General features: G+C 39.1%; 1 protein-coding gene across 1 annotated transcript in view; it reads right to left on the bottom strand.

Annotated features, from left to right (window-relative positions):
- Window positions 1-27,836, bottom strand: part of snd1 (staphylococcal nuclease and tudor domain containing 1) — a 179,029-nt gene that overhangs the window by 45,413 nt on the left and 105,780 nt on the right. Inside the window, exon 17 of the mRNA XM_051892313.1 lies at window positions 2,588-2,776. Within this exon, the coding sequence (XP_051748273.1) occupies window positions 2,588-2,776 (189 nt within the window). The remainder of the gene's footprint in view (window positions 1-2,587; window positions 2,777-27,836) is intronic.

The following is a 27,836-nucleotide window of genomic DNA, read 5'->3' as shown; positions in this document are numbered from 1 at the left end:
GAAGCTGTGTTAAAAATAAAAATGTGCAATGAAAGCAGAGGGGGATCATGGGACCCATATTCTGGCCTCAAATGGCCCACTTAGATATAATATAACTATTTGATCTTTTAATAATTCAGTGCCCAAGTCCAACAACTTCAGAACAACTCAATGTTGCAGTCAAATTGTCCTGCATCCAAAACAGATGTACTGCATTTGACGAACTTCTTGACTGTTAATAAAATATGTTCATAGTAAGAAAATTCTTGAAGTTTGACCTAAAGCACAACAGGCTTGCAATGGTCCTTTTCATTAAAATCACCTGGACTCCTTGTTTCTTTATCTCAGCTTTACATCCACTGGGCCACTATTCTACACTACTGGAGCTCCACTTTATTTTATTTTTTTCCATTATAAAGCAAGAACAGAGATGGATGAAAATGAGAAAGATAGAAAAAAACTTTTTAATGAAACCTCACCTAGGGAATTGGACACCTAAGACAACATCATTTTCCCATCCATCAACAGAAGAGCAATAAAAGTAAAATAAACTTCTCAATGCGAGAAAAAAAGAAAACACTTTAACACCTGACTGTGGAAAACGAAGGTCATCAAGATAAAAGAAATGCTGCCCTCAGCTTTCCTTTTCGTCTTCCACTGGTCCTAAAGGGTTAATTATCTCCATTATTCAGTGGGGCCTGGGAAATTGAAGAATAGATTGGGACAGATCCGACGACCGGCATCTACAGTCTTTGAGAACAATGCAGCTGTCCAGTTCATGGGTGGCAACTGTGTTCTCTCATCAAACACATTCACATCAGGGTGGCCTTGTACTGGCGGCCCCCTCCAGACAGCCACAGGGCCAGGGAGCAGGAGACTAGGGCACAACAAACCAAACTTGTCGTCTTTGATTCACTGCCAGTGAGTCAGTGAGTCAATCCGACCCACTGGGAAAGCGACAGCACAGGAAATGAGGGTCAAACTGTGCTTTCCTCAAGGTGTCAGTGCAAAACATACCAAGCTTTGTTTACAGCGAAGTGACACTGTGGCAGAAAGGTGTGCAAGTGAGTGTGCATATGCGAGTGCCTGTGTGTATATCCAAGGGAGTGTAAACAAACAAGATTGACTTTTTAAGCCAGGCATGTGTTCAATCAGAAGGGAAGATCTATGGACGCACATTTCATATTGGTCGCTATTTTCATGGGGGCTGGAAGCCGATAACACTGCCTTTGAAAGAAAGATGTGGCTATATGTTTTGGGACTTTGTGCGATATTTTGTAGAAGCGAGAGATTGAGATGAGAGAGAAATGAAAAAAATGATAGATTTGACAAGGAAGACAGAAACACGCTCTTCGCCGCCTTGTGCTGTAGATCATATTGCTATCAGCACGGAGCCGCTCTCTCTCGCCAAATGAGGGATAGAGGACAGAAGAAACAGCTGGTGGGAGTTATGTTTGTCCACCAGGGCTGTTGCTTTCTGTGGACTGTTTCAGCCATAATGAAAATGAAGAGAGAGATTGAGATCAGGGATGAAGAGAGTTTCATCAATCACAGCTTAGTGGGGCGAAGAGAACAAAACTGATAGTGCCAAAGATATAGCCCTGTGGCACCCCCTGAGCTACATACTCATTCCTGTGCCTTTTGTCCAGCTCCCACTGTTTTTGAAGGTCTGGTGTCCATTTGTTCTGCTTGAACTAATGCAACCTGACAACAAATTTGTGTATTCTCTTTGTTCACATATACATTGGATGACAGGCTCTGGCCTCAGCTCTAGGAGCTCAAGGCATGCTGGGCAGAAAAGAGATGATATTTATTACCAGAGTGGAGCTGGAAGATATCTGGAATAAGAAGTAATGAATCTCTTTGCTTGTCAGATGCAGGCAAGATACATATTAATTTCTGATTTTGACTGAGTAAAGACTAAAGCTCCATTCCAAAACCTAGTAGGAGGCCCTGCTTTCTACTGTCTACATAGGCAGATACCCCTCTACAGCAGCATCCTAAATGAAATGGAAAATAGTAAAGGACTGATCTGAAACATTCAATGTAGGCTGTAACAGCGTATGACACAAATAGATTCCAAAATTGATTTCAACAGGATCTGATGTTAACTAAGTTGCTAAGCTAAAATCTGATACTCTAAGCATAGGGGAAAAAACATGTGGCACACATAAATATTGGGTAAAATACTCAATATCTTTTAATTTGAAAATAAATATATGTATAACCATTACGCCTTGTCTACCACTGAGCTTTTTGCAATGCATTCTGGGGTTGTCATCAATGACAATATCTTCATTTAAGCCTTTCTGATTTTAAAGTAGACAGAAGCTAAACTTGCAAGCCTTTTGTTTATGAATAAAATAGCTGACTGGAGTGTTGCCAAGATGGCCGTAGTGTGAACTGGTTTGTCTTAAAAGGGTTCTGGTGATGCCTTATATATTGGCCAGAAGAAGGTATCTTGAAAGATAACATAACGCTGCTGCCTACTGTGTTTGCCCAGGTTTTGTGCAAGAAGCGTGCCAATGATGCTTTAAAATGCTACCTAGGTGGTTTTGGAACAGAGCCTGAGTCTGCATTAGAGATGCTGGAATTCCACCAAACTCACCTTCTCTTTCCTCTGTCTGGCGGTTTCCTCCACAGATACCAGACTCTTGTAGTAGGAGCTTCTCTCTGCAGTAAAGTGGACCTTAGACAGTGCATTCTCCACCAGAGCCACGGAGAGATTCACACCCTCGATATGAAGCCAGCCAATGAAGTTCCCTGCTTTATCCATGCTCTCCACCTCCACTTCCACCTGGAAGAAAGAGAGAAAGACAAGGCAAAAGAGTGAGTTAATGTACTGTATCTTGGATTAGCTGAGATTCCATTACTGTGGCGGCGGAGAAAGAGACTGAGTCTTAAATAGACAGATCACTGGAGGAGACTGAGCTATCTATTGATCGTCCAGACGGCTCGTTCTTCAGGCAACTCAGGGGGCCTTCAGCATACCCCCACTCATCTCATACACTCACGCACACACTTCCTGTCACTGACATCACTGCTGGGCACGTCTTTCTCGCACAATTAAACGTGAGGTCGAGATTCAGCCTGGCGCTAACTTTAGCCTGACATTCTCAATTAAAGCGGTGACACCAGGGAACACGCACCACTAATATATTACATTTGTCTCAGAGCACTGAGGCTGTTTATTGGCTAGTGATCAAAGACAGCAGGCAAGGACAAAAAGAGTGAATTTCAAAGAAAGACAGGACGAAAAAGAAGAAGGGGGCAAAAATAGTCATTTTAAATACTAGCCAATTACTAAGGGAAAATATGCAAGGATGAATTCTCTGTTTCTTAACACCTAAAACACTGAGCAGGAAAATTACACACTCTATGGCCCTGTCCCAAATGGCACCCTAAACACTCGCGGTCTTCCTACGAGTCTGCACTTTCGCCACTTTGACTGTCGGGAAGAAGTATTCTAAAGGTTTTCAATGCATTACCATGCTGTTGTCATGGCATTTTGGGTGGTTTCTAAGTGTTGCTAGGTGGTTGCGATGTCTCTGTGATATTCTGATTCCTAGAATTTTCCACAGTTTTAACGTCTGACCCGATCAGATAACTTTCAGCAAACCTCATGAAAAGCTTAGGGATGACTTATGCACCAAACTTCAACACTAAAATTTACAGGCTGCCTTAAGAAGCACCACTGAAAATGTACGCCCCCAAATAATGTCTCAACTATTGCGATCCATCAGAAAAGCAACATCCACATTGTGTAAGTGTGTGTTGCTAAAATAGGTTTGTGTGAAACAGGCAGGTGCTGTGAAAAGACACTCCAAGAGTCAAACGATTAAGAGTGCGGTTGTTCAGCCAGGAAGCCCCTTGGGAAATCTGCTGGGAATTACTTTGGAGGCAGAGGCTGCATACGCAGGGAGAGTAAAAGCTTTTTAATGAGGGCATAATCGGCACTTTGATTAAACACAAGAATGACAACCAGCCTCACATTATGGGGACAAACAACTAGCCTCCCACTCCGGCCCTGGTTGGTGGCAAACTAATGCTGTACACGTAAAAGGTAATGGCTCCAGCCGGGTTCACGCTCAGAATGTTCCGGTAATCTGGGTTGGCCTTAGCCAGAGGGCTAAATGTATTAGGTCTAGCACAGCCAGCTTTACGCACCCTGTGTACACTGCTGTTTGAACAGAGCGCAGAGTTAATCAAAGTGAACCAGTCTAGTAAACAGGTTTTCATTAGTAATGATCTAATGTTAAACCAGAGTTTTTTTTTGTTTTTGTTTTTTATTAAATTATGCTAGCTTATTGTGGGGGTCTGCCAGGGTGTTACTCGATTTGCTGAGGTGCTCTGTGTGGTTTTAGCATGTTTCTGTGAGGTTGACAGCATGATTTTTAATGGCTGCTAAATGGATACTTACTGTCAAAGCACCCAATATCAGATTTCAATTACATTCTGTCCATAACATAAAGGCTTTAAATTTCAGATACTGTTTTGCACAGAAGATGAGCTTCTCAGATACAGATCATAGACTGGGCGGCTCTCTGCTAACCTCCTGTGTTATATAATCAAGTCTTTAGATGGGAACAGTGTCTTCCTCAATGTCAGACAAGGGGGTTTAAGACATGATTTGGCAGCACATGCTGCAGGATAGTCTACAACTCTCTCTTTAGTGCGTCTGTTTCATCTGTCCACCAGCTCTAATGCATCCTAGTCACTCAACACATCACATGATGCTTTAATAGACTTCCCATCAAAGTTAAACCCTCAGAGACCGAATAATTGATATTCACGATGTTATTTATTCAGTTTGTTGTTAAATGTGTTTTAGGAAGTCATTAATTATAGAAACTTTTAGTCTCCATTTTCTCCATTGTTTAGTTATATCAGTTATTTTAGTGGTTTGTATAATTAAATAGAAAATGCCCTTCTTTGAATATAACTAGGCTATTAAATTTAGTATTTGTATTATCAAAAAACTAAAATGTAATTTAAATTATTCTTTTCCATTGATGAATAATTACAAAAAAAAGAAAAAGAAAAAAAAAAGTTTTTATTTTCAGAAAATGGCTGAAAATGATCTGTAATTCTTTCTATAATATGTTGAAAATGGTATACTGTGTGAGAACTACAGAAAAAAAAAAAAAAAAGTTTTTTTTCACACCTATAAAAACACTCAAATGTATGCAAATTGAAAGTTTCAATGCATGCAAGCATTTTTTCAGTAACTAAACATGGCAGATGTCAAACACTTACTATAATAATAGATTAAAACAGATACATTGATTCCAAAAGTGTTGTCACATAGCTGGTGCCTTTTGGTGTGACTTTAACAAGCTGTGGAAGTTAATATGAATTTTTTCCCACCAAAACTGTTGTTTCAGACTGTCAGCTACTGCTATGTGTTATCCCCCATTTTAATTAAAATTAGGTACTATTTAATAGCCTTTATACAAACGTTGCAATTCTGCTACACTGGGTCTCTGAGGCTTAAGGTTGTTTGTGAGGGAGAGAGATTGAGTTAGAGAGAAAAACATATGGCCTTTATCTTGGCAAATAGATTTAAAATCTCCTGCTTATCCAAATACAAGGTCACACTCAACACACTCGCCTGCAATTCGGAGAAAACGCCAAACGTTTCATGTAAGCTTTAATAAAGCAATATACAATTACATGAGTTTAATCTGAATGGCCCCAAAACCAAAAGATTAATATCTTTGTGGTATTCTTTCCTGGCACAACACCATGACTCATACACACAAAGACAACATGGATAAACAGAGAAAAATGCTTCAGTGTGATTAGGGAGCCGCAGAAAAGCTTTCCAACGCCTATACAAACGATTTTCAAACGCCTATACTGATGGCTCGAGCTTTCGTTCATCCAGAGCGGTGCATTACCATGTTTGCGGTACTAATTTACGATTGTAAAGTAACGCTGGAGTCAGCCATGCTGAAAGATTGGATGGTTAGTGTGACGTTTCGGTCATAATTGGCATGGGATGCTAAACCTCACTTGTGCACTCTTAGCAATCACAACTCTATGTGCAAGTTTGTTATGAGAAATATGGCAGTTTTACAAGCGAGTAGCACTTATACCAGCCATTTAAATGTCATTTTAAACTTCTAGAAAAGCAATTTGTTCACCATTTGACAAACATCACACCACCAAACTTGAGCTACAAGAGTCTGCCTGCCCTACACAGGCGACAGATGTAATGAGCAGAAATGTTGCTGTATTATAAAACAGTGAATGGACATGATGGACATGCTAGCAGCTATTTGCTAAAAATATGAATTTTAGTGTGAAGATGCGAAAAACACTTCTTTTCTCCCCTCAGTAAAACATTAACACAAACTCAATAATAGACCCTAGAGTGAAATTGGGTGTGTGACAGACTGTAGGTGGATGTCTGGGTGAGTCAGGGCCACGTGTTTCGCTGGGTGCCCACACTGATCGACGCATTGAACATCTCACCACCACATAGCCGCTCATCCCACACAGAAACAGGAAAACACACCAGCATGTAAGGGCAGGCGGAGTTTTAGATAGCTGGCCCAGATGGCTCCCAGTGGAGGTTTCCAGAGCCACTATGGCTCCCTGTGGATGGAGCATTTGAGCCAACATGGCTCCCGCTGGATCACAAATGGCTTCTGCAAGTGTGAAAAATGCCGCACAGAGGAGAAACATTAAAACAGAGAGAGATTGATTTCCAGTGGGGCTCGCTTTTAGAGGAAAAATGGGCCCTGCCCATTTCAGATGGGTCACGGTGAGGGATGATATTATATTTAAGAGCTGATGGCCACAAGAAAGGATGACAATACAGCAACAGACAGATAAATCTGCATTCATTTAAAGCTTCAACCTGGTTAACCTTGCCTGAGAGCATCCCTACAAATGATATACAGAATCCCCAAACAGTAAACACACTCCTGGAGTAATATACACACTCTCAAGACCCTTGCTTTAATCACCGGAAAGCCCTTCACAGACTTTAAATCTTATTTTATGGCATGGACCAATTACGGAGGGTGTCTCTCTTGCTCTGTAACTCAACGCCCAACATGTTGAAGTACAGGAAGGATATCCTGATATAACTGCTACAATAGCCCGTTAAGTCCTTGGACATACAGGATTTAGCACTAATTTGTGAAATTAATTTGCATATGTAAGCAGTATGCCTCCTTTTATTTTCATTAAATAATATCACCTTATTATGGACAAAGTGTCCTGCCGTGGAGGTACTTTAATGCCTCCCTCCGGAAGGCATCTGACACACTAGTGTTGGCAGACAGACTTAATGTAATGGGAAGTTTAAGTCTGAACTATAATAATAGTTATTACAATAATTAAAAACTGCTGGTAGGGATATGATGAGTGAATAATAGTAATAAATTATGATTGTTACTATACAACCAGAAAACTGCCCTGATGTCCATGATGACACATGACTATGAAGTTTGCTTCAAGCTGAAATCAGGATAGAAATCCAGTGTTGACGTCATAAAAAGTGTGTGTGAAACATTAATACAAACTGTAAAATGTTAAAACAGTTTCATGCCGTCCATGGAAGGCATCTGTATAACAAACAAGTTCCTCACACTCAACTAAATGTTTCATAACACTTCATTTATTGGCTCACACACACACACACACACACACACTGGAATTACTGGCTTTGCTTGTGCATATCCTTGTAGGTAGGAGAAGAACATGCAGTTTTATTTATGTGAGTGTGTGATGGTCGATGAAGGTGAACTTTCCCGGGTGTGCAGTAGCTTAGCTCACACATGACAAACACGTGGGGTGAGAGGAGGAGAATGTGTGTATCTGTGTGCATGTATTGATTAAGCTTCAGGGCACATACATCAGTGACACAGCCATGCTGTCTGAACAAAATCTCTCAAACATGGGACCCATTATGAGCATGGAAAACATGCCAGGCGGCCCATCCCAACCCCCCCCCCCCAAAATATTTTCCGTTCGGCACTTTTAACTGATAACTGACACAACAAACTTTCCACCACCATTAAAACTGCCATCTATTTCAACTCAAAACTCAAAATTTAAAATTCATGATCTCCCTTGCTCTTGTTCAATCAAAATTGTCTAAATTATGGATCATTTAAAAAGGACCAAAGTAGATATCTTACACCACGTGAAAGCAGCTGCAATCAGGACGGACATATTTTCAACAGTTGAGCTGAGAATCGATGAGATTTGGCCTAGGGAGGCAAACGTGAGAAAAATATATTAATATGTCTGAAAAGTAAAGTGGGTTTCTTAGGCAACTATGGGCATTTTGGCCTTTTACAAAGCAACCTTAATTTTCTTTTCCCCCCCTCAAACTCACAAGTTTATTTAATCTAGTTGTGATTGATTGATTGATTGATTTGATTGATTGGTTGATTCATTGATTGATTTCCTTAAAGTGATGAACAAACTGGAAATGTTAAACATTTTTGATTAAAATGATTTAAGAGTTTCCTTTTTCTAATTTTATGGATTCTATATCCAACCAAAAAAAATATTTTCAAATAAATAAATAAACAGTGGCAAAACAAATGATGAAAGCATAATACATTTTCCAAAACAGTTCAACTGTGACTTTCATATAACAAGAAAAAAAAAAATAAAATAAAAATATCTGGGTCATAAAAGTGCCTGTAGTTGCAGAAACAGTCGAAATCAGAACCCAACACTTAGTGACCAGTGTAGTGTGTGTGTGTGTGTTCATTCCCGTTCAGTGGGGAAATTGCCTCATCGGAGCCAGAATCGTCTGAAGTTCCAGCTGCGTGTTGTGTGAACGCTATTATTACGTTTGTTGACAGCACTGCTGCGAGGGTCCACAATGTGAAGACTGCTGTTATGACGACAAAACTGTGTGTGTGCGCGTGTTTGGGTGAGTGACTTTCATAATTACAGCTAAACACAGTAAAAAGGAGGATGTTGCAAGGCAGCTTTAACTCAAGCATGAAACCTCAGGCACTGAGGAATCATTTAACCAGCCACTGCCATGAGACAAACATGCACAAACACACCTCACATGCAACATTGTAGTCATGCTAAAACCATGAAAGTACATGTGAAACAATATTAAGTAAGGCACACTGCACAGAGTTCAGAGGTGGCACTTAACCTTGTGTAACCATAGCAACCACGTCAAATTATAGCACCATGTGGTACCATCTGTGAGGTAAATTCATAACAGGAAGGACAGTCAGCCAGAACAGGAAGCAGATACACCAGATGGCCCCCACGGTACATTTCGTAATATAAAGCGCTTGAGATGCTCCGAAATAGTGCATCAGATAGCACCTGGATCCGCATATAAACCAACATATTTATTAGTTACCTAAATAAGGACAGTATATAGACTTCTATTGTTTTTATATAAAACTAATTATAGACCAACACTAACCCTAGCACTTTTTTTTTTTTTTTTTTTTTTTTAGAAGTTAGAAAAAAAACCTATTAAACTATTAAAAAATAATAATAACTGGAGATTATATTTGAATAATACTACTAATAAATCATCCTAGGACTACCACTAAAAGAAAACTTATTAATTAATAATTAATATTAATTTATTAATTTATTAATAAGTAATTAATCATCGTCATCACCACTACTACACTAATAATACAATTAATTCCTCGCCGTACCTCTAAAGGAACATTTAGAATTTAGAAAAATATATGTATTTCACAATCATTTATTATTAATAACTAAACTATACATTACTAATATTTAGTTTCAACAACAACAAAGGGTTTTTCAGAACTTCCAGGGACAATTTTGTCCTCAAACTACAGCAAAGTAATACAAAATCATACACCCTTATCCAGAATAAACAGGGTTTCAAGTCTTGATTTCATCTTTTGCAGCAGAATTTGTTTGTTGCATATGCTTTAAGGTTTACTTAAACATACTGTACATAAAAAGCATACACACACGCAGACATTGGTTAACTAAGACTAAAACCTCTGGTATAACAGTCAAAACCCCAGAGGTTTCAGGGTAAATCTATAAAATGGATCAGTCCCTACCAAATAAATAATGGATCGAAACACTAATGGTGGAGGATCTATTTTGGAATGCAAAATATACTGTTAATAGGCCTTTTAATCAAAAGAAAGCCCCCTCATAAAACAGTATTTATAGAAGCAAAGATTAAACAAGAAGGTTCTTTTTAACATAGCTTAAATCAATGGCTCAATCTAAGGCCAATGTGTGAGGGTCCATCGATTGAGTGTGAGAGAGGAAGCTCTGTTAAACCTCTTTGAAAAAGGAAAGCAGAATTAATATATCAGTGAGAGCGCCCTACAGGCACTTCCGCCCATCAGACTGGCAGGAAGCTGGCAGAAAATGTTTAACTATTGCTATAGGTTCAAACTCGCAGTCACACAACTGTTAGAGGGCTGAAGTTCAAGAGGGAGCAATGCTGTAATGCATTGTGTGTGTTTGTGAGCGGACGTGTGAGAGTCTACCGTCCTCGAATTTAGTGCTGACCCAAAAGGTCCAGCACTGCATTAAATAAAGTGTTTCAGTGGGACAGTCAATGAACTGAGACAGCAGCAAGAGTAAAACTCACATAGAGGAAGAAGTGAAGAGAGTTAATAAAACTCCAAAGGTCAAAGGTCAGTTTAATCTGAGTGAATGAAAGTGTGTAAACTGGGTAAGTTACAGTAAAAAGGTATACACTGCTCTGCAAGTGTATAAACGCGTATATAAGTATATAAAATGCAAGTGTTACACTTACAGGTGTACATCTTGTGAATGCAGTCCTTAAATGATTGATTAAAAAACTGTTACTGAGTAAAAAACAAAACAATTAAAATATGAATATGAATTTTTTTTGAAAAACTAAAATGAAAAACATTTCTCAAGCTCCAAAAACTATAATGTTTGCAAATAAAAAAAAAAAAAGTGTGAGAAACAGCAGACATGTCTGACTTGCGTCATCCGCTGTTTCGTAGTCAATAGAACACGGAGCTGTGTGACGTCAATGAAGGTGATCTCTGTACATTAGGTTGATCCACCCATCTCAAACTCCTGACAGAGAAGCGAAAGTAGTGCACGTGTGTCAGAGCATCTTTCAAACCCAGGGCTTGTTATTTGCACGATGGACCAGATGCAACAACACAGAACTCACGCGCCACTGTCTCCTCATTAACAGAAAAATCAGAACAAGGCCCTTATCAATTACTTAAATAACGTGAACAAAGCCAAGAAACCAAAATAAGTTAACGAAGGTAATGAAAGATTTAGTCTCTTCACTAAATGACCTGGAAGACAAGATGAAAGTAGGAGGTGAGGGGACGATTTTGTGCTCTGCCATGTGAGTTACTGCAGCAGAAAGTAGCAAAAAGCTTCATTATATGTATTACTTAAGGCTTTAATATGAAATATCCTGCTGAAGGGTGAAAATGAGTAGTGAATCACTGGGAATGATGGTAAAAGATATGGAAATAACAGCAGTTTTGAGTGCAGATGTTGGCGGCGGTGTTAAAGAATCTCCCAAATGGCGTCCATTTAAAAGCCTGCCGGCACGGCTGCATTTTGAACAGTTTGCATTAAGCAGCTTTAATACTACACACAAATCCTCTGACACACACTCATGCAAACACTTAATGAATGGTGCAAGTTTGAAATTGTGTGAGTGGCGGCACTTATTCTTGTAAGAGCATTTATATGCCTGCATGTGCATGCAAATCCTGCCAGTGTATGTTTGCATGTGTGCAATTGCTTAAGAGGGAGCGCATGGATGTTTTAAAAAGCATATGAAGCCTTTATTCTAATGCCTCCCATGGCCTCTGTGGGAACAGGTCAATATTTAGTCGATGGGACTCGTGGAGCTGCGGTGGTCCCCTCTAAATGACCTAGATGGCTTTATGGAGCAATCAATCCTGAAAAGACCCTACGACACAAGCTCTTCCAGTCAGTCTCACCACAAAGATAACAGCTAGAACATCAGAGGCACCTTTGCTACCTGGTACGGTTCCTCTGGGGTCAAATTATCTTTCAACCACAGCGTCCCAAAGTACTCTTCAAGAAATTCATAAGAACCCTCGAGACCAGCCTGGCAGATCTCATCTGAAATCCCCAACGTCCAGCTGGAAGACACATGAGGTCACACATCATAATAAAAGTGTTTCCTTTATATCCTCTCTTAAGCTTGTCAATCTCCACATGGCACATAACAAAGACCAGCGGGGGAAGGCGGAGAATCAATACCCCTGATCTCTCTCCACAGGGGTATGTGCACTGCTCTCTTCACGTCAGGAGCTGAGAAGCAAACACCATTGGCTGGTGAGAAGTGTCATGTGATTTTTGAGAATTATCTTTGTATCTATGGTTACGGCTCAAGCTGAGGTGATCAAAGGGAAACAATGACCCGTGGTGTGAAAGACAATGTTAACAGGGGCAGCGGATAAATATTTAAATGATTTTTCGTTGGACCACTTTGGGATAATGAATGAGAGCATGGGAAGTCACAGAGCGTGAATGGAGACATCCGATTGGACGAAGGGGGGCCAGCGGAAGCCAGAACGATTGAGTGAGCTTCTGGATGGACTCTAAGAGCCTGGCTGTTAAAATCAATGGTGGCAATAACTGCAATCCATCTCTTTCACAGCTGCCCTTGCGCCCTGATCAATGAGTATTGAGCTACATCTGTAATATTGCTAATATCAGACATTATTTCCTTTCCAGAGATGACGGATCAAGACTGAATATATAGACATTTTGTTGTTTTCGACCATGGTGGTTTACTTAGCACACACTTTGATACTTGAAATTGAAGTTTTACTTGTAAATCTTTCACAATATTACTGTATTTTTGATTAAATAACTTAAGATGATCTTTAAAAAACAAACACACACACACACACACACAAACACACACACACACACACATAAAAACGTAACAACCCAAAAATTTAGGGTCTGCAGTCACATTGTGTCTGTATCTGAGAATTTATGGGGCAGGATAGCAGAATAACAGTTTTGGGGAGTCGTCCAAAATCCGTCAAGCTACACTGAACACATTTAGTGGTAGGGAATGATTTGAAACTGCATTAAACCACGTTATTCCCAAAAGTAGCACATTCTAATCACGTCAACACACACACAGAGAGAGATCCATCATCGAGACATACACAGATCATGATGAAAGACATTTAAAGCCCATTCCTGGGTCAAGGTAATCCAGCCACGTAAAAAGACAGACAAAGGCAGCTCTCATGGCCTTCAGGTTATCAAAAAGAGATATGAGTGCCTGAAAATGTTGTAAAAGTTAGAAGACATTCAGACCACATAGCTTTACACTTCATTTGCCATGTAGCTGTGTATTAGAAAGTCATGAAGTGCTATGAGGTGGATTGTTTCCAAGCATGTTAATTCTCTGTGATAATGTAGACTATAAAATCAGCAAAACAAACACATAAAAAGGAGTCAAGTGTAAAAAAAAAAAAAAAAAAAAAAAAAAAAAAAAAATGTATCCTTAACATCAGGCTGACATTTCTCATTGAGCACAGCTGTTATTTGGCTTTTCCCGAGTGCGTCGGAGGGAGGGGTGATTGGAAGCGGCAGGCAATCATGGGAAGCATCACCATTTATCTAGAGCTCCCATTCCCACCAACACTCAAAATGATGTGCCAACCAGTGTCACTCAAAAGGCCATTTCTGCCCATCCCACACTGACAGCCAAACGAGAATGGGACAAAACAGAGAACAAGGGATGGGAGGAGGAGGGCTGGGGGTTGAGAATCGCATGTCATTTTTCAGTGTCTGTCATTAGGTTGGAGTCGAGCCCCCAAGGCATGGAGTGATAAGCCAAAAAGACCTGCCACAAAGATAAACACGGCACAGACGAACTTAGCCGGGGAAAAAAAAAAAAAAAAAACCACACTAAATTTAAAATGAAATAAAATACATTTTAAAAGTCAGTTATGGGTCATTAGTTGAAACGCATTGAACTGTGGTCCTCATGTGGATGATGTAAGTCCGTTTCATGTTATTTCCTACTGATATTACCACCATTGTCTCATCTCCACATTATATGAAAGTGAAATTTAGAAAAAAAAAAAAAAAAAAAAAAAGAAGCTACATGAAATAGTCCACCCAAGAGTAAAGTGTCTGACTCAAAACTAGACACTGAAGCACATATATCTTGTACAAAGCAATTGACCAAATTAATGAGCTGGAATATGCCAGTGAATTTCCATTTGTCTTGGAATGGCCTTTGGCCCCATGATACATTCAGGGAATATGCTCTCAGTTTTTACAACAACTCAGTTTTTGCATTTCCAAGAGCAAGTATAGTGTCAAAAAGAGGAGATGGTGTAGAACCACTGCAATTGAGAAAAAGTAGATGAGTTTTACATCCACAGCCAGTCTAAACAGCCCAGCAAAGGCCAGTCATTACCATTCAATCAGTATTGACTCCTAAAGGACAAAAAGCTCTTAAGAGATGTTGTGTAACATTTCAAATGTCAGTCTATTCAATTCAATACTCGGGTATTGCAGAGCTGTGAACACACTGAACTGTGAATGGTGTCTAGAGTGAGAGACACACACAAACTATGACCGACCGTTTCTTTACTCTCTAATCAAATATGCCTGGGATGCAGTGTACAAATGAAATTACAGTGCAACTGTCTCTCGGTCTGGGCACTCTTAATGTACATATGGCCCACTTGACCCAAGATCAACTGAGGTCTCTGCCTGAACCAGAAATAAAGAAATGCCACATCTTCTCCTTTAGGCCCAGAACAATATATGTAGTCTAACGTTAAATATGGTGGCTGTGGCAACATAATATTGACTAATAACTATTGTACTGGAGTTTGTTCTCAGCTAACACAAAATGTTCTAAGAACTTCTACAAAGGTTAATGGAATGTTAGAAATGCAAATGCATTTTCAGAATTTTTGTATAAACAGGGAAAAACATTCTGAAAACAAACCTGGACGTTTTGAATGTCACCAGGATTTTTTTGGGGGGAGGGTCTCATGTTGAGCAAAATGTAGTAGTTTTAATAAAACATCCATAATGCTAATGCATTTTCAGCATATTTGTATAAAAGAAAAAAATGTTCTGAAAATGTTAAAGATTAGTTCATTTCTGAATGAAAATTTCCTGATAATTTACTCACCCCCATGTCATCCAAGATGTTCACATCCTGTTCTTTTTTCAATCGAAAAGAAATTAAGTATATCTCAATATATCTCCATACATTGGACTTCAGTGGGGTTCACGGGGCTGAAGGTCCAAATTGCAGTTTCAGTGCAGCTTAAAAGGGCTCTACATGATCCCAGACGAGGAATAAGGGTCTTGTCTAGCAAAACGATTGGTCATTTTCTAAAAATTATAAATTTATATACCTTTTAACCACAAATGCTCATCTTGCACTAGCTCTGCGATCCACACGCATGATGTAATCACGTTACAAAGGTCATGTGTGACGTAGGTGGAAGTACTGATCCAGCGTCTACAAAGTGAACGTGCAAAGATTAAGCCAAACGCCCTTCACAAAAAAAAAAAAAAAGGTAAAACAATGATATTGGACGATTTTGAAGTTGTTGGAGAAAATTAGATGAAGTTTTTCACCCTACCGCTGTACTTCTGCCTACGTCACGCATGACCTTTCAACGTAATGTGTGGCGCATCGCAGAGCAGTGCAAGACAAGCATTTGTGGTTAAAAAGTATATCCAATTTTAAGATCGTTTCGCTAGACAAGACCCTTATTCCTCACCTGGGATCGCGTAGAGCCCTTTGAAGCTGCACTGAAACTGTAATTTGGACCTTCCACCCGGTGAACCCCACTGAAGTCCACTATATGGAGAAGAATCCTGGAATGTTTTCCTCAAAAACCTTAATTTCTTCTTGACTGAAGAAAGAAAGACATGAATATCTTGGATGACATGGGGGGTGAGTAAATTATCAGGAAATTTTCATTCAGAAGTGAACTAATCCTTTAATCTGGACATTCTGAATGTCCCCAGAACTTATGGAAAAAAAAAAGAACATTTTTCTAACATTTCCATTAAGATCTGAAAATGTACACTGTTACTGCCTCACTGATGCTAAATAAGCACAAGTATACTGTACACTTTCAATATATGACCAACCATTTGTGTCTGCAAATAAATAACTGAATATGTTTCTGGCCTTCTAGAGGCAGAACTCAAAATACTGATGGCACATTAGAATGCTGCCGGAAATGACAAAACGACAACAAAGTCCCAATGACAACCTGTTAGTCAATTACAAGTTTGGGCAGCAAAAAACAAAAATCTGGAAACTCTCCAAAATACGGTCTAAACGACTGACTTCAAAACAAATCAAGGATGTGCCTCCAACAGCTTTATAATGAGAAAGAGGCAGCAGAAAGAGACTTTAAGGAGAAAATGTTCACTCTTTTCTCTTAAATCCCATATCTTTTTGCCCCCCTTAAGACTCCAGGACGCACAGATGCTACTAATCAGCCAGAAAGAGGCAGTCTGCCTGAACATAGACACATTATGAATGTCAAATCAGGGAAAGAGGAGCAGATAAAGTCAAAGAAGGTCAGGAGAGAGGAGAGAGACAGAGATCCAATACTGAGATACAATGAAGTGCATGAAGAAGCTGAAGGAACGGGAGTCAGTTACACAGCCATACGTTCCGTTATCCAGTAGAAAACAGGGCTTAACTGAGATTGAGTCAGAATTACACTTCTAAGAAACGCACACGGGCCGCACGGGAAGGGAAAGTGCGAAACAGGAGGAGGATGAGAGAGAAAACGAGTGGGAAGGGGTCGAATAAGGAGTCTGCTGCAAACTTAGGTCTGAGCAGACATCTAAAGCAGAAGCTGTGCTGGTGAAAAATCAGCCGTGAAGTGAAGGCCCCGTCAGCATTTATGCCAGTGGCTTTGAGAGTTGTGTGCTTATTGGTAAGCAGAAGCCAGCGCTGAGTGGTTACTGTTATGTAACATTGCGCCAACGTTATCAAGGTTTATGCAATCGAGGGTCACTGATGTGTGCTGAAGACGTGATCAACCTTTTATTGTTCATTTCATGCAACACACCGTACTTTCACAGCTGCTTGCTTTCTTCAGTCACAAACCACAATAACCAAGACGACTGAAATCCAAATTTACAATCTATATAAGGAAGTGAATTAGGATTGTTAATTGGGATCTCTCTTCAAACTTAAGATAGGGTCACATTTACCATCGTTCAGCGAATTTTTGTGGGCAAAATCAAACTATTTGAAAATAAATCATATGATTGATAAATGATTGGGAATTTCACTTGAGGGCGAATAATTTCCCCATGCAGTTTTGCAATTGGGTCCAGTTGTTAATTTTCCACATTAATCAACTGACAGCTGCTTGGTTTGAAAGAGAAATGTGTGAGCAGTGCTTCTTACATCGCTACAGAATTGACAATAGACAGCCTTTTTAGCTTGCTAGTTTTCACCATAACTTTGCTAATGTGACCACAGCTTTACATGACAAAATAACTGAATATCTGAAGGATTAAAAACACGTCAAGCTTCATCTGTCTTTTAGATCATGAGTACAATACTGAGACCAATTATGGTATAATTAATGTGCATTCATGCTGGACAAAAGCATACATAATCACGTTATCTTGGGTCTCTTCGTCAAAATTGGCAAAAAACGGACTTGTCGAATTTCAGTCTGGCTAAAGCATTTGATTGACATTTTAAAAAGGCTAATTACTATTTTAGTCCAACTGAAATCAAACTTTTAAAGCACATGTAAATGCACTTAATAAAGAGAGGGTTTTTTTTAAATGTTAATGACGAAATTGTTTTTGAATGTGTACTTGAATGAAGACCCAGTTCCAATTATGCAGAACAGCAGCTTCAGCCTGAAAAAGACAACCAACGTCACACTGCAAGATGTCCTTGAATTCCTTTTTCAAGAATAAATTTAAACTATGCATAACAAGACCACATGCCTGCAACGCATTGGTGAAGCATTTGCCTCTGGGTTTTCGTTCCTTGCGAAGTATTAGTATGTTTCTGGACTCAAACTTCAATAAACAAAAGATGAGTTTAAATCTCAAACTACTAGATAGGGGCAAAACCAGTATCTGATGCTGCTTTTAGACATGTAAGAAACTTAGGTAATTACATGGCTCCTTGGTTTCTGACAACTGCATAAAGAAATGTTCAAAATTTACAATAAGAAAAGAAGCCCTGATGACTATCTTAAGCATTCACCCTCAGACAAGCTTGACAGGTAAAATGTGGGTGTTTTTTTCCTTTTCATCAGTTTGTGGCAAACAAATATAGCCATCTCTGCGAATAACGATAAGACAGGAGGTTTTTTTTTTTTTTTTTTTTTTGGAAGTATTTTTTTTTTTAATATCAAAAAGTTGCAATCATCACCTGTACTCCCAGCACATTGAAGAATAGTTAAGTCGATACCTCAATAATTGCTCACTGTGGAATTAACTGCAACTTTGTACCTGCCACTGGTAAGACAGTGAGGTAATATGCTCTAGTTTTATGCTATTCTCTCTCAAGTCCAAAATGGATCTTATATAAACCTTTCAGCTGGAGGGCACAGAGCTACGCTTGTGTGGTGCGTGAGGGAGAATAAGTGTGTGTGTGCAAGTGAGAGAGATATATGAAGTGACGTAGGCCCTGTCGTCAGCAGCTCTGGGAATGAGTGGAGTTTACTCTTTCACTCCCTCACTTACAACCCCCCTCAAACCCCCCTCCTTTTCTTCCCTCATTTCAGTGTTTCCTTGTCCTGTCTGATGTTCTGTCTGTTTCTTAGCGGAAGGTTGAAGAAGAGAGAGAACACGCACTGCCTGCAGACAAGTCTTTCACCACAGAAAGAGATCCAAGTTGGGATGACCTGCATATGGGACTACAAAATTCATTTGAAAAAGGGGGAGAAAATGCAAGACCAGCAGGAAGAGTTGTGCTAATGCATAATAAAATTTAATAACAATAATAAAACTAATAATAATAATAATAATAATAATAATAATAATAATAAATTAACTTTTATTATTACTACTACTAGAAAAGAAAACTATTGAGCTGACACCGTCTTCCCCCCAGCTTTTTGTTAAAAAACAAAAAAAAAGTTGTATCATTATAGGGACTTTCTAAATATAGTCATCTGACAAAACTGTGCATAGCTTCTTAGTTTCTTAAATCACTTTACCCTACTAAACAAATGAGACTAGAGATGACATTAACAGGAATTATGCAGGAATTTCCTGTAGTAGGGATCCCTTTAGACAAACATGATGTTGTATGACAGCACACGTGTCTGAATGTGTGTGGGCCAGAGGCTCATGTGTTTCATCATAAAATATTTAAAACCATGCTACTCAGTAGCTCTGTCAGGATGAGTGAAGCCTACGTCCCTATATGCTAGAAGAGAGGAATAAAAAAAACAAAAAACAACTAAAATAAAAACAGCATGCCACTCAGGGCTGGTGCATGAAGGACACTGATCTAGCCCTCAGCGAGAACATCTCAATTTTAAAACAAGCTCCCCTTAAAGCACTATATTATGCGGAAACCACACAAGAGCAGTGCAGAGCTACTACATATCAAAAACGCCCTACTAACGAAAAGTGTGTGTATGTGTGTATGTATGTGTATATGTGTGTGTGTGTATATATATATATATATATATATATATATATATATATATATATATATATATATATATATATATATATAAAATTTCCCCAGTTTAACGCGTTAATATTTAACGCAACTAAAACAGCATCCATTTTTCTGTCATAATCTGGCTAGCATTACATTACATGATCATGTTCTTATTCACGCAAATTAAACTTTGAAACCATTCCAACCACTGAACAAACAATAACAGAATTATGCCAAAATGCCCGTTTTGTCGAGTATCCTCATAAGAGCAGTGTTAAATAAGTTAAATAACGTCTTAATTGAACTTAAAGAGTTTTGAGAAAATGAGATGCGCGTCGGATCCGCGTCATGTTTAGCAGCGGCAGTTCTTAAAATCACAGCAGCCTAATAAACCAATTGATGTGATGTCTGTCATTAATGTTAATCAAAGAACAAAGGTAACAGAAAACTGTAGCTTTAATAAGGATTAATCTATATTTAATTTATAATTTATGCAGTGAGAAATGTGAACTGTTTATTATAATTTTAAATTTTAACATTTATTATAATGGGTTTATGTGAAGATTGTTTTTAAGTTCACTGAAATTAAAAGTTTTTTTAAGCCTAATAAATGAAATTGATAGCTTTTAGTTATACTGTAATGCTGAATGTCTATAATTAATGTTTTTAAGTCACAGGCAACTCTAAGATCTTTTTTCCAAAATTATTATTAATTTCTTTCCCACTGGTTTTCAAAGATCAGCCCACGCATGGATTTTTAAATCTGCATGCCTGGTTTTTAAAAAATAAATAAATAAAACAAGCACACATGCATACATAGAGAGGATTTTCAAAATAAGGTCTAACAAATTTACTTGTATTAGCAGGGCTTCACATGGAAAAACAGACGGGACATCAGCCAGTGGATTCTTTGTTTCCTCGCACCATGTCATCAATCGCTCACTCTCCACATCGTTGGAAGGTTTTGAGAACAAGGCTCAACTCTAGCCGGAGTGAGGAGTGGCCACTGTTTTGAGCTGGGCTTTGAATGTGTTCCCTGCATACAGCAGGCAGTCACCTTTGGGAAATCCCATACTGCACCGCAACACAAAACACATTTAAGAAAGGTCACAACCCACAGTTTAAGGGGATTTATTCTAGAGCTTTCCATCATATTCCCCAGGACCCCTTTAGCTTTCTCCACAACCCACTGCCCCCCTCCCCCCATCTTAGCAATGGTACAGCTGTGCTGCATATTCAAAACCATGTAGGAAAGATCAGCTAACATTAGATAAACCTAGCATTAGAATATTTCAATGCCGATGCACACAAGATCAGACAATTATGCTGCGTCTGAAACCATCTGAAACCTCTATACAGTACGTGAAAAACAGTACACAAACAGAGTAGTATGTCCGAATGCGTAATATTCGAAAAACAGTAGGCGGATATAGTACGTCAGAATTTTATTCATACTACCCACATTCATACTATACTTATAAAACATACTTTAACGGTATTAATGGTTATGAACTAAGTTCACAAAGTAAGTTAACACACTGTTAGCTTGAGTGACAGAAAGAAATTGAGACCCTAGCTAAAAAAAGTAATCACCGCATATCACTAAGTCAAAGGAAACTTTGACTGTGGGATACACACACAAAGCTAGCAAGGCAGCGTAAGTCTTTCCATAGAGGATCCATATTTTCCAACACTGTAAAAACTCACCTTGATTTGCCTTTTCTGAGTGGATATAATTTCCCATGCATTAGATTGCCAGACTCTTATTACCTCTGCCTGTAGGCCTGTGCACCTTTCTCTCTCTCCCTCATGTCTAGAAAGGCTGTGGGCATATTGTTCGTTTAAATCTAACAGACCTCAATCTTCCTGTAACTCTACAGCTTAATGGTGCCATTGGAATATATTAGGCTCCATTATGTACCCCAATATAAAACCCCTGTGAAATATTACGCCAAAAGCTCGTTCCTCAAAGCCCCTGAGCTTCTGGCAGCAGAGATGGTTGATATCTCACTGACGATGAAGCCGAGATGGCCTTTAAGTGACCTCATAGGAGCATTTTTTTTTCCCCAGAAGATTTGACAATGAATGAAATTTAAATCACAATCAGTAGGTACTGAGAATGATAAATTGAGAATAATATTTTAAATTTGCCATAAAAGTTTAGATCTTTACTTGATAATGCTATTGACTAAGCACAAAGTAAATAAATTCTGTTTTTCTTTGCAAATTTAACATTTGGTTTTCTCTAACTGAATGTTTCTGCACTGAACACTAGTGCTGTGAATCCTGCTTATTTAAACTTGTCACCAAGGTAACATTATCTAGCTGGCTAGCATAGGGAGGCCGTCTCAAAATTGCAAGAATGACTTGATAGTCTTAGAAGTTTTATATACACAGAGCCCCAAACAGACTCAGAAAGAGGCTTTTACAGATGCTGTGTGGTATACAGCTCAGTGGAAATGAGCACTGAGTGTTCTAGAATGCTAAGCAAGCCTGGCCAATGAAAATGCAAAGCCATGCCCTGTTTGAAAATTATTTTAAATGACCTTTTAACATTCCTGAAAAGGTTGGGTCCTGAACTTTGTCATACAGTTTGTACAGCCAAACTATGGTGCAAATCAACTGAACTACTTTAATCAGACATTTGCAAGGCTGATATGGCTCTTAAGCATGTTCACTCTAAGTGGGTGGGTGAAGACTTTAATAATGAAATCATAGCTACCTAAACATGCCAACACACTAAGGTTTCCTACCGCAAACTCACTGATTTGAATGAGGATGGAAGGGTGTAAGGGGAAAAAAAAAAAAGAAAAAAAAAAAAAAAGTAGTATGAGTTAGTGAAGGGGACACTCAATGTAAAAAATTTGAGAAAAAAAAAATCCATTTGTTACATTCATAAGTAGCTAATCTTGGTGCAACTGGACCCAAATGAGTTGCACTTTTGGAAATTCGATTTGCTGTATTCCTGCTTCATTTTCAGATTTTTCCAGTCTTCAAAACATATTTTATTCATTCTCATTCATCAATCGTTCAGTGTGCACATGTCCTTAAATGATCTTTATCTACACCACATATTGCGTTTTAAGGAACAACACAGTTTGGCACTCAATAATGACATTGTTTTACCCTTCAGTGAATCCTCCATTTCAGTGTGAACGTTAAAAAAAGGCCATTTAATATGCAGTTAAGGACTCAGGGTTCTCATCCTCCTCTGCTAATGAATACTCTATATCAGGCCTGAAGAACCACCAGAGAACAAAAAATTTAACTCAGCTGTGTATATCTCATTAAAAGAAGAGAGTCAGTCATTTTTGATGTGTGGCACCTTCCATATACCCACAGAAGTATGTAAGCTGTCAGTTAAGATAAGTTTGGAACAAAACAAGAAGCTATTCTGAAACTCTAAAACATCATTATTATTGACAAAATCTCTCAAAATTGCTAGGGAAAAATTATGAATATTCATTTACATCAGGGTGACTGGCCAATGCTTGCTGCATTAACGACTGCAACAGATAATGATCATTCACATTTCGAACATTTGTACTTCTCTCATAAATGTGCAAAAGAGAGCTAGATGTTTCTCATACAATGCTAATGTATGGTTTCAGAATGTTTATAGCACACAAGTCATACGGACAAGTTTTTGTGGTGCTATTGCCTCCTTACTTGAAGTTTGAAAGCTTCAGTCAATCTTGTAATTTCAATCAGCACAGTTTTGAAATTTCTCCTTTTGTACTCTTTGAAAGAAAGTCACATGGGTTTGGAATAAAAATAGAGTAAATGACTAGAATTTTCATTTTTGGGTGATCTATCTATTTAAAATAACCCCATAAGCGTTTAATCTGGGCTGGAACATTCTAATAGACATAGAGAGGTTTAATGAAGGTCATTAGTTTGCAAACAATAGTCATTAAAAGAGTGCTGGAGCAGAAGGGATGACACTCTCTCCATCCCTTTGGAGTGAATTGTCTTGAGCTCAGCCAATCCATCACAGGAAAAACAACCAAGACAAATATCATTAAACATCCACTGGCCCTCAAATATTATATTACAGATGGTTAAAACAGAGTAAGGGGACTGTGAGAAGGAGAGAGACCATGGAGGGAAACAAAGACTGTAACAGATAGAAAGTGAAGAGAGGATGAAACAAGGAAAGTCATGATGATAGCAAAGTGAAATGATAGATAAACCTCAATCTTGTTGCATGTGTTTTCTAACAGCTGTTCACGGTTGGACAATATGATGTGAATGCAGAGAGCCCATGTTAGTGTAGTGACTAATCTCTTCTAGAATTAATTCCTAGAAATTGAAATCGAATTGAAAATGTCTGATCACCCTACACTACTCAAGGTCAAAAGTGTTAGGTGAAATGACAGTATTTCCACCTGCCCTAGGCTTCAAATAATGAAAAAAGAACATAATGTTTATCCATCAGGAATTAATTGGATTGAGTACAGTGCATGTTCCATACCAGACTTGAGTCAATTATGGAAACTATTTCTCTTCTGAAACACCACCAGCACACATTGGCTAAAACTTGAAGAGTAAATATTAAAAAGACAAAACTTTTTCTTTGCAATAACATTAACTTGATATATAGTTTCACAATGTCTAACATTTGCGTGTTACATACAAAAGGCACTACTGGATTTATGGTAATCAAACAATGAAATCAGGTCATACTTTTCTGTGCATCTTTATCAATTTATTTTTAAAATTGTGGGTTAAATGTAGATGAATACCACTTTTTCAATAAACTATGTAAAACGTTTCCCACCTTCTATACACATGCTTTGAAAGACTGTACGCACTGCTCGCACAAGTACAGTAAGCACAAATATCGCTGGGATGGCATTGGTCCTCACCAGCGAATTGGACGAGGGAAGCAGGCTGACCTACATGCAGCAGACCCTATATCCCAGATAGACTGGCAAACCCCGAGGCTGCCATCCTGCCCTTGCTCGCCCACTTACTGACAAGACCCAACCCGTCAAACTGGGTCGCTGGTGCTGATACCGAGCAGACCTCTCCCTGCGTCCCTCAGCCTGGGGCGGGTTGAGCTGGCAAGCTGGGCCCTCTCCGCCTGCATAAAATCATTCCAGAAGGCCTAGGGTTTGAGGGGTTGGGGGTTGGGCGTCCCCACTATACGCATGGTGTTCTGGGTCAGCGTCACAGAGAGAGAGTGGAATGGCCCAAATGATGGTGGAGGCCTGCCAACGGCCACCCACAGTCTCACACTCAGAGGTGTGTAGTCCATGGACACAAACAAATATACGTTACACACTCTAGCACACATTGGTCATAATTCACAATAGGGTTAGCCTGTGGGTCACATGTGTACACATTTGAATGTCCCTTTTCACTTTATGCAAACGGGTCACAAATCCCTCAATGTGTCCTACTTCATATCCAGGCATTCCCACAAGCTATGGGTGTCATTCACAAAGACCTTCACAATCACACTCTCACTGTCACACATACACAGTGGCGTGTCAAAATGCCAGCCATCGGTTGCCCGGGGTGCCGTGCTGTTTAGCACTGCTGTTCAATTCTATGACATCTGCTGTTACAAGCGTGAGATGAAACCTTTCTGAAAGCACCTTGTAAGGAACCCTGCATCGGCCCAAAAACGGAATCCGACGGCCCGGGCGAAGGTTAACGCGTGTATGCCTTTTCAGCGCATCTGTGAAGTTCACTTAATTTCACTCGTTTAATCTGACTCCAATTTTAAATGATTATTATTCTCAGGTTTTGTTCCCAATTGGAAATTAATCATTTGTTATGTATTAATTTTGATTTTTGATTATTCTGGGTATCTCATAATTTCAATTATTCGTTCATTACGGTCTCATCATCGCTTAGAGAAATTCACATCGGCCGACTGCGTTCTCACGGACATAAATTCGCCAGTTTATGATCTAGTCAGAGGATGCAGAGTTAACTAATGCATTTGAGTCGAACCGCCACATGCTTGTTCATACAAAAATACAGTTTTCTTAGTCACGATACTGCAACTTGCTAATTCAATAACAGACAAACTCAAAAAGTCCCATGATGTGCCAATATGCTCCTTTCATGGGGCTCTCTGGCTTGGCCTGTCCTGACGCAGATTTACGGAAATGACGGACTCCATAATCTACTGGTCATAATGATTTCAGAAGAATCCAGAGTAAATCAAATATAACATTTTATTTGTCAAGTAAAAATGTATCATGTCAATTTCATAGTTGGACAGTTAGAAGCCAATTCAGAAATAATACATATTACATCATAACATCAACTAAAATGCACATGCACACAGTGGTGGATTAGTGTTTGAAGACACTTGTCCACCACTGTGTGGGGGCTTCTGGCTACAGAAAATCCCCCCTGACTGCTTTGCACTTTACCTTATATACCAAGACCAGAACAAAAGGATTGTAAATTTTTATTACACCAACACCTGTTTTGGGGGGAGAGGAGTGGGTTTTCACAAGTGACACCACCCAAAAGGAGGACAGAATTCTCCTTAGTTTTCAATCTTCTTCATAATACCAGTGACTGCTGTGAAATTGAGACCATTTTACCAATCGCACTGAGACATTTAAAATGATACCAAACATGAAAGGAATAAACAATAGATACACCAGATACATTATACTTCTTGGAGAACTTTCAGTGACTTGAGTCAGGGGGAAAGGAAGGAGGGTGTGTGTGTTTTTGGGGGGAGGGCTATTGCATCCTGTAGATGTGTGAGGGCAAGGCGTTGTCCTATGCTATTTCTTTGAGATCTTCTCTCCAGATAAGCTTTATTGCTTTATTGCAGGGTGCTTGATCTCAGTTTTTGTCTTAGCAGGAAAATCAAGTCTTACAGTTCCGCCCCTGGCCCCTTGGGGCAAATTCCGATCAGTCCTGAGGGGCCACTTTTGGACATTTCCTGCTTCCATATATTGGGTGTTGTTTTCAGAGTGTTCATAGGCTGGCACTTAGCAGCACCAGTCGATGGGTGCAGGAGTCAAGTCGTCACCTGAAATAACAACATTAAGGCAGGTTGAACATTAAGATGAAAGTACTGCAGAATGCATCTCTGTGACACACAGTCCCTTTAGGTGTGGGTATACTGCGGTGAGTGGATGCTGCAGCAGCTGGACATGATGTCTGCGATCCTCTTGGTCAGGTTTGTTTCCACCTGCACTTGGCTGTGGTGGTATTCTGTCTGTAGAATGACTGGTTGTACCAAGTCTGTTGTGTTGGTCAGCATGAGCAGAACGTGTCAGGAAAGTCTCATTACACTTTACGGAAGCATCTGTGTCCGCCCCAGGTTTAATTGATCCTGTGAGAAGTCCTCGGTTACCTTCAAGTAGAAGGTTTCGTTGCCGGGCAGGTCAAATGTCCATGGGTGAAGGATTCATTTCACTGATGATGCTCCATTGCGTGCAGGACACCTGAACAACTTTTGGATGATCATGCAATACTTGAACACTAATGAATTTGATATTATTGTAAGATGAGAAAAAGGGCTGTTGGAAAACAGAATAACACCAAATAACACATGATGAACATGTCAAAAGTGCGAATGGTAAACAAGGTCTCCTTTTCAGAGTCCTATCTTTAGTGAGCAGGTCTCATTCTAATCACCAGATTCTTCACTATCACTGTGATATGATAGTGGAATTTAGACTTGGTCTGGATGAGTTAAAGGAAAGTAGCAAAGAGTCGAAATAACTAGTATATTTACCAGTGGTATGCATAATTAAATATATCACATACTTAAACATAGAAATACACAATTTCATAATTACAATTATAAAACTGTCTATAATAGTTGTTTTAACTGCAAATCCTTAATGCAAAACTAAGGTTTCAATCAAGTCAATTAGAGAATGAGATTTACTGAAACAGAGATTTGAAATCTCTTGTTTGGCTTTTACAACCATCATCTGTGCATTTGATGTGCAGGCTAAGTCACACTCAAGAATACAGGTCTGACTGGAAATTATGTAACAGATTGACAGAAATGCCTGCATTTCAGTTCTAACTGTTTAGTCAAATTTGTCATTAGTCATATGTTGTAAACTAGGGGGCCCTCCTAGTTTGCAACAATGCCAAGGACTGGACATAATAACCATTTTGTCTAAAGAGACCAGTTGCATTACTGAATAGGTCTCATTTAGATTTGGAATTTGGAATTTGAATGATCAGAAATTCTATTAATTGATGTGTG

Source organism: Ctenopharyngodon idella, chromosome 4 (assembly GCF_019924925.1).
Source record: "Ctenopharyngodon idella isolate HZGC_01 chromosome 4, HZGC01, whole genome shotgun sequence".
Lineage (NCBI taxonomy): Eukaryota > Metazoa > Chordata > Actinopteri > Cypriniformes > Xenocyprididae > Ctenopharyngodon > Ctenopharyngodon idella.
This window is presented reverse-complemented; position numbering and strand designations above follow the sequence as displayed.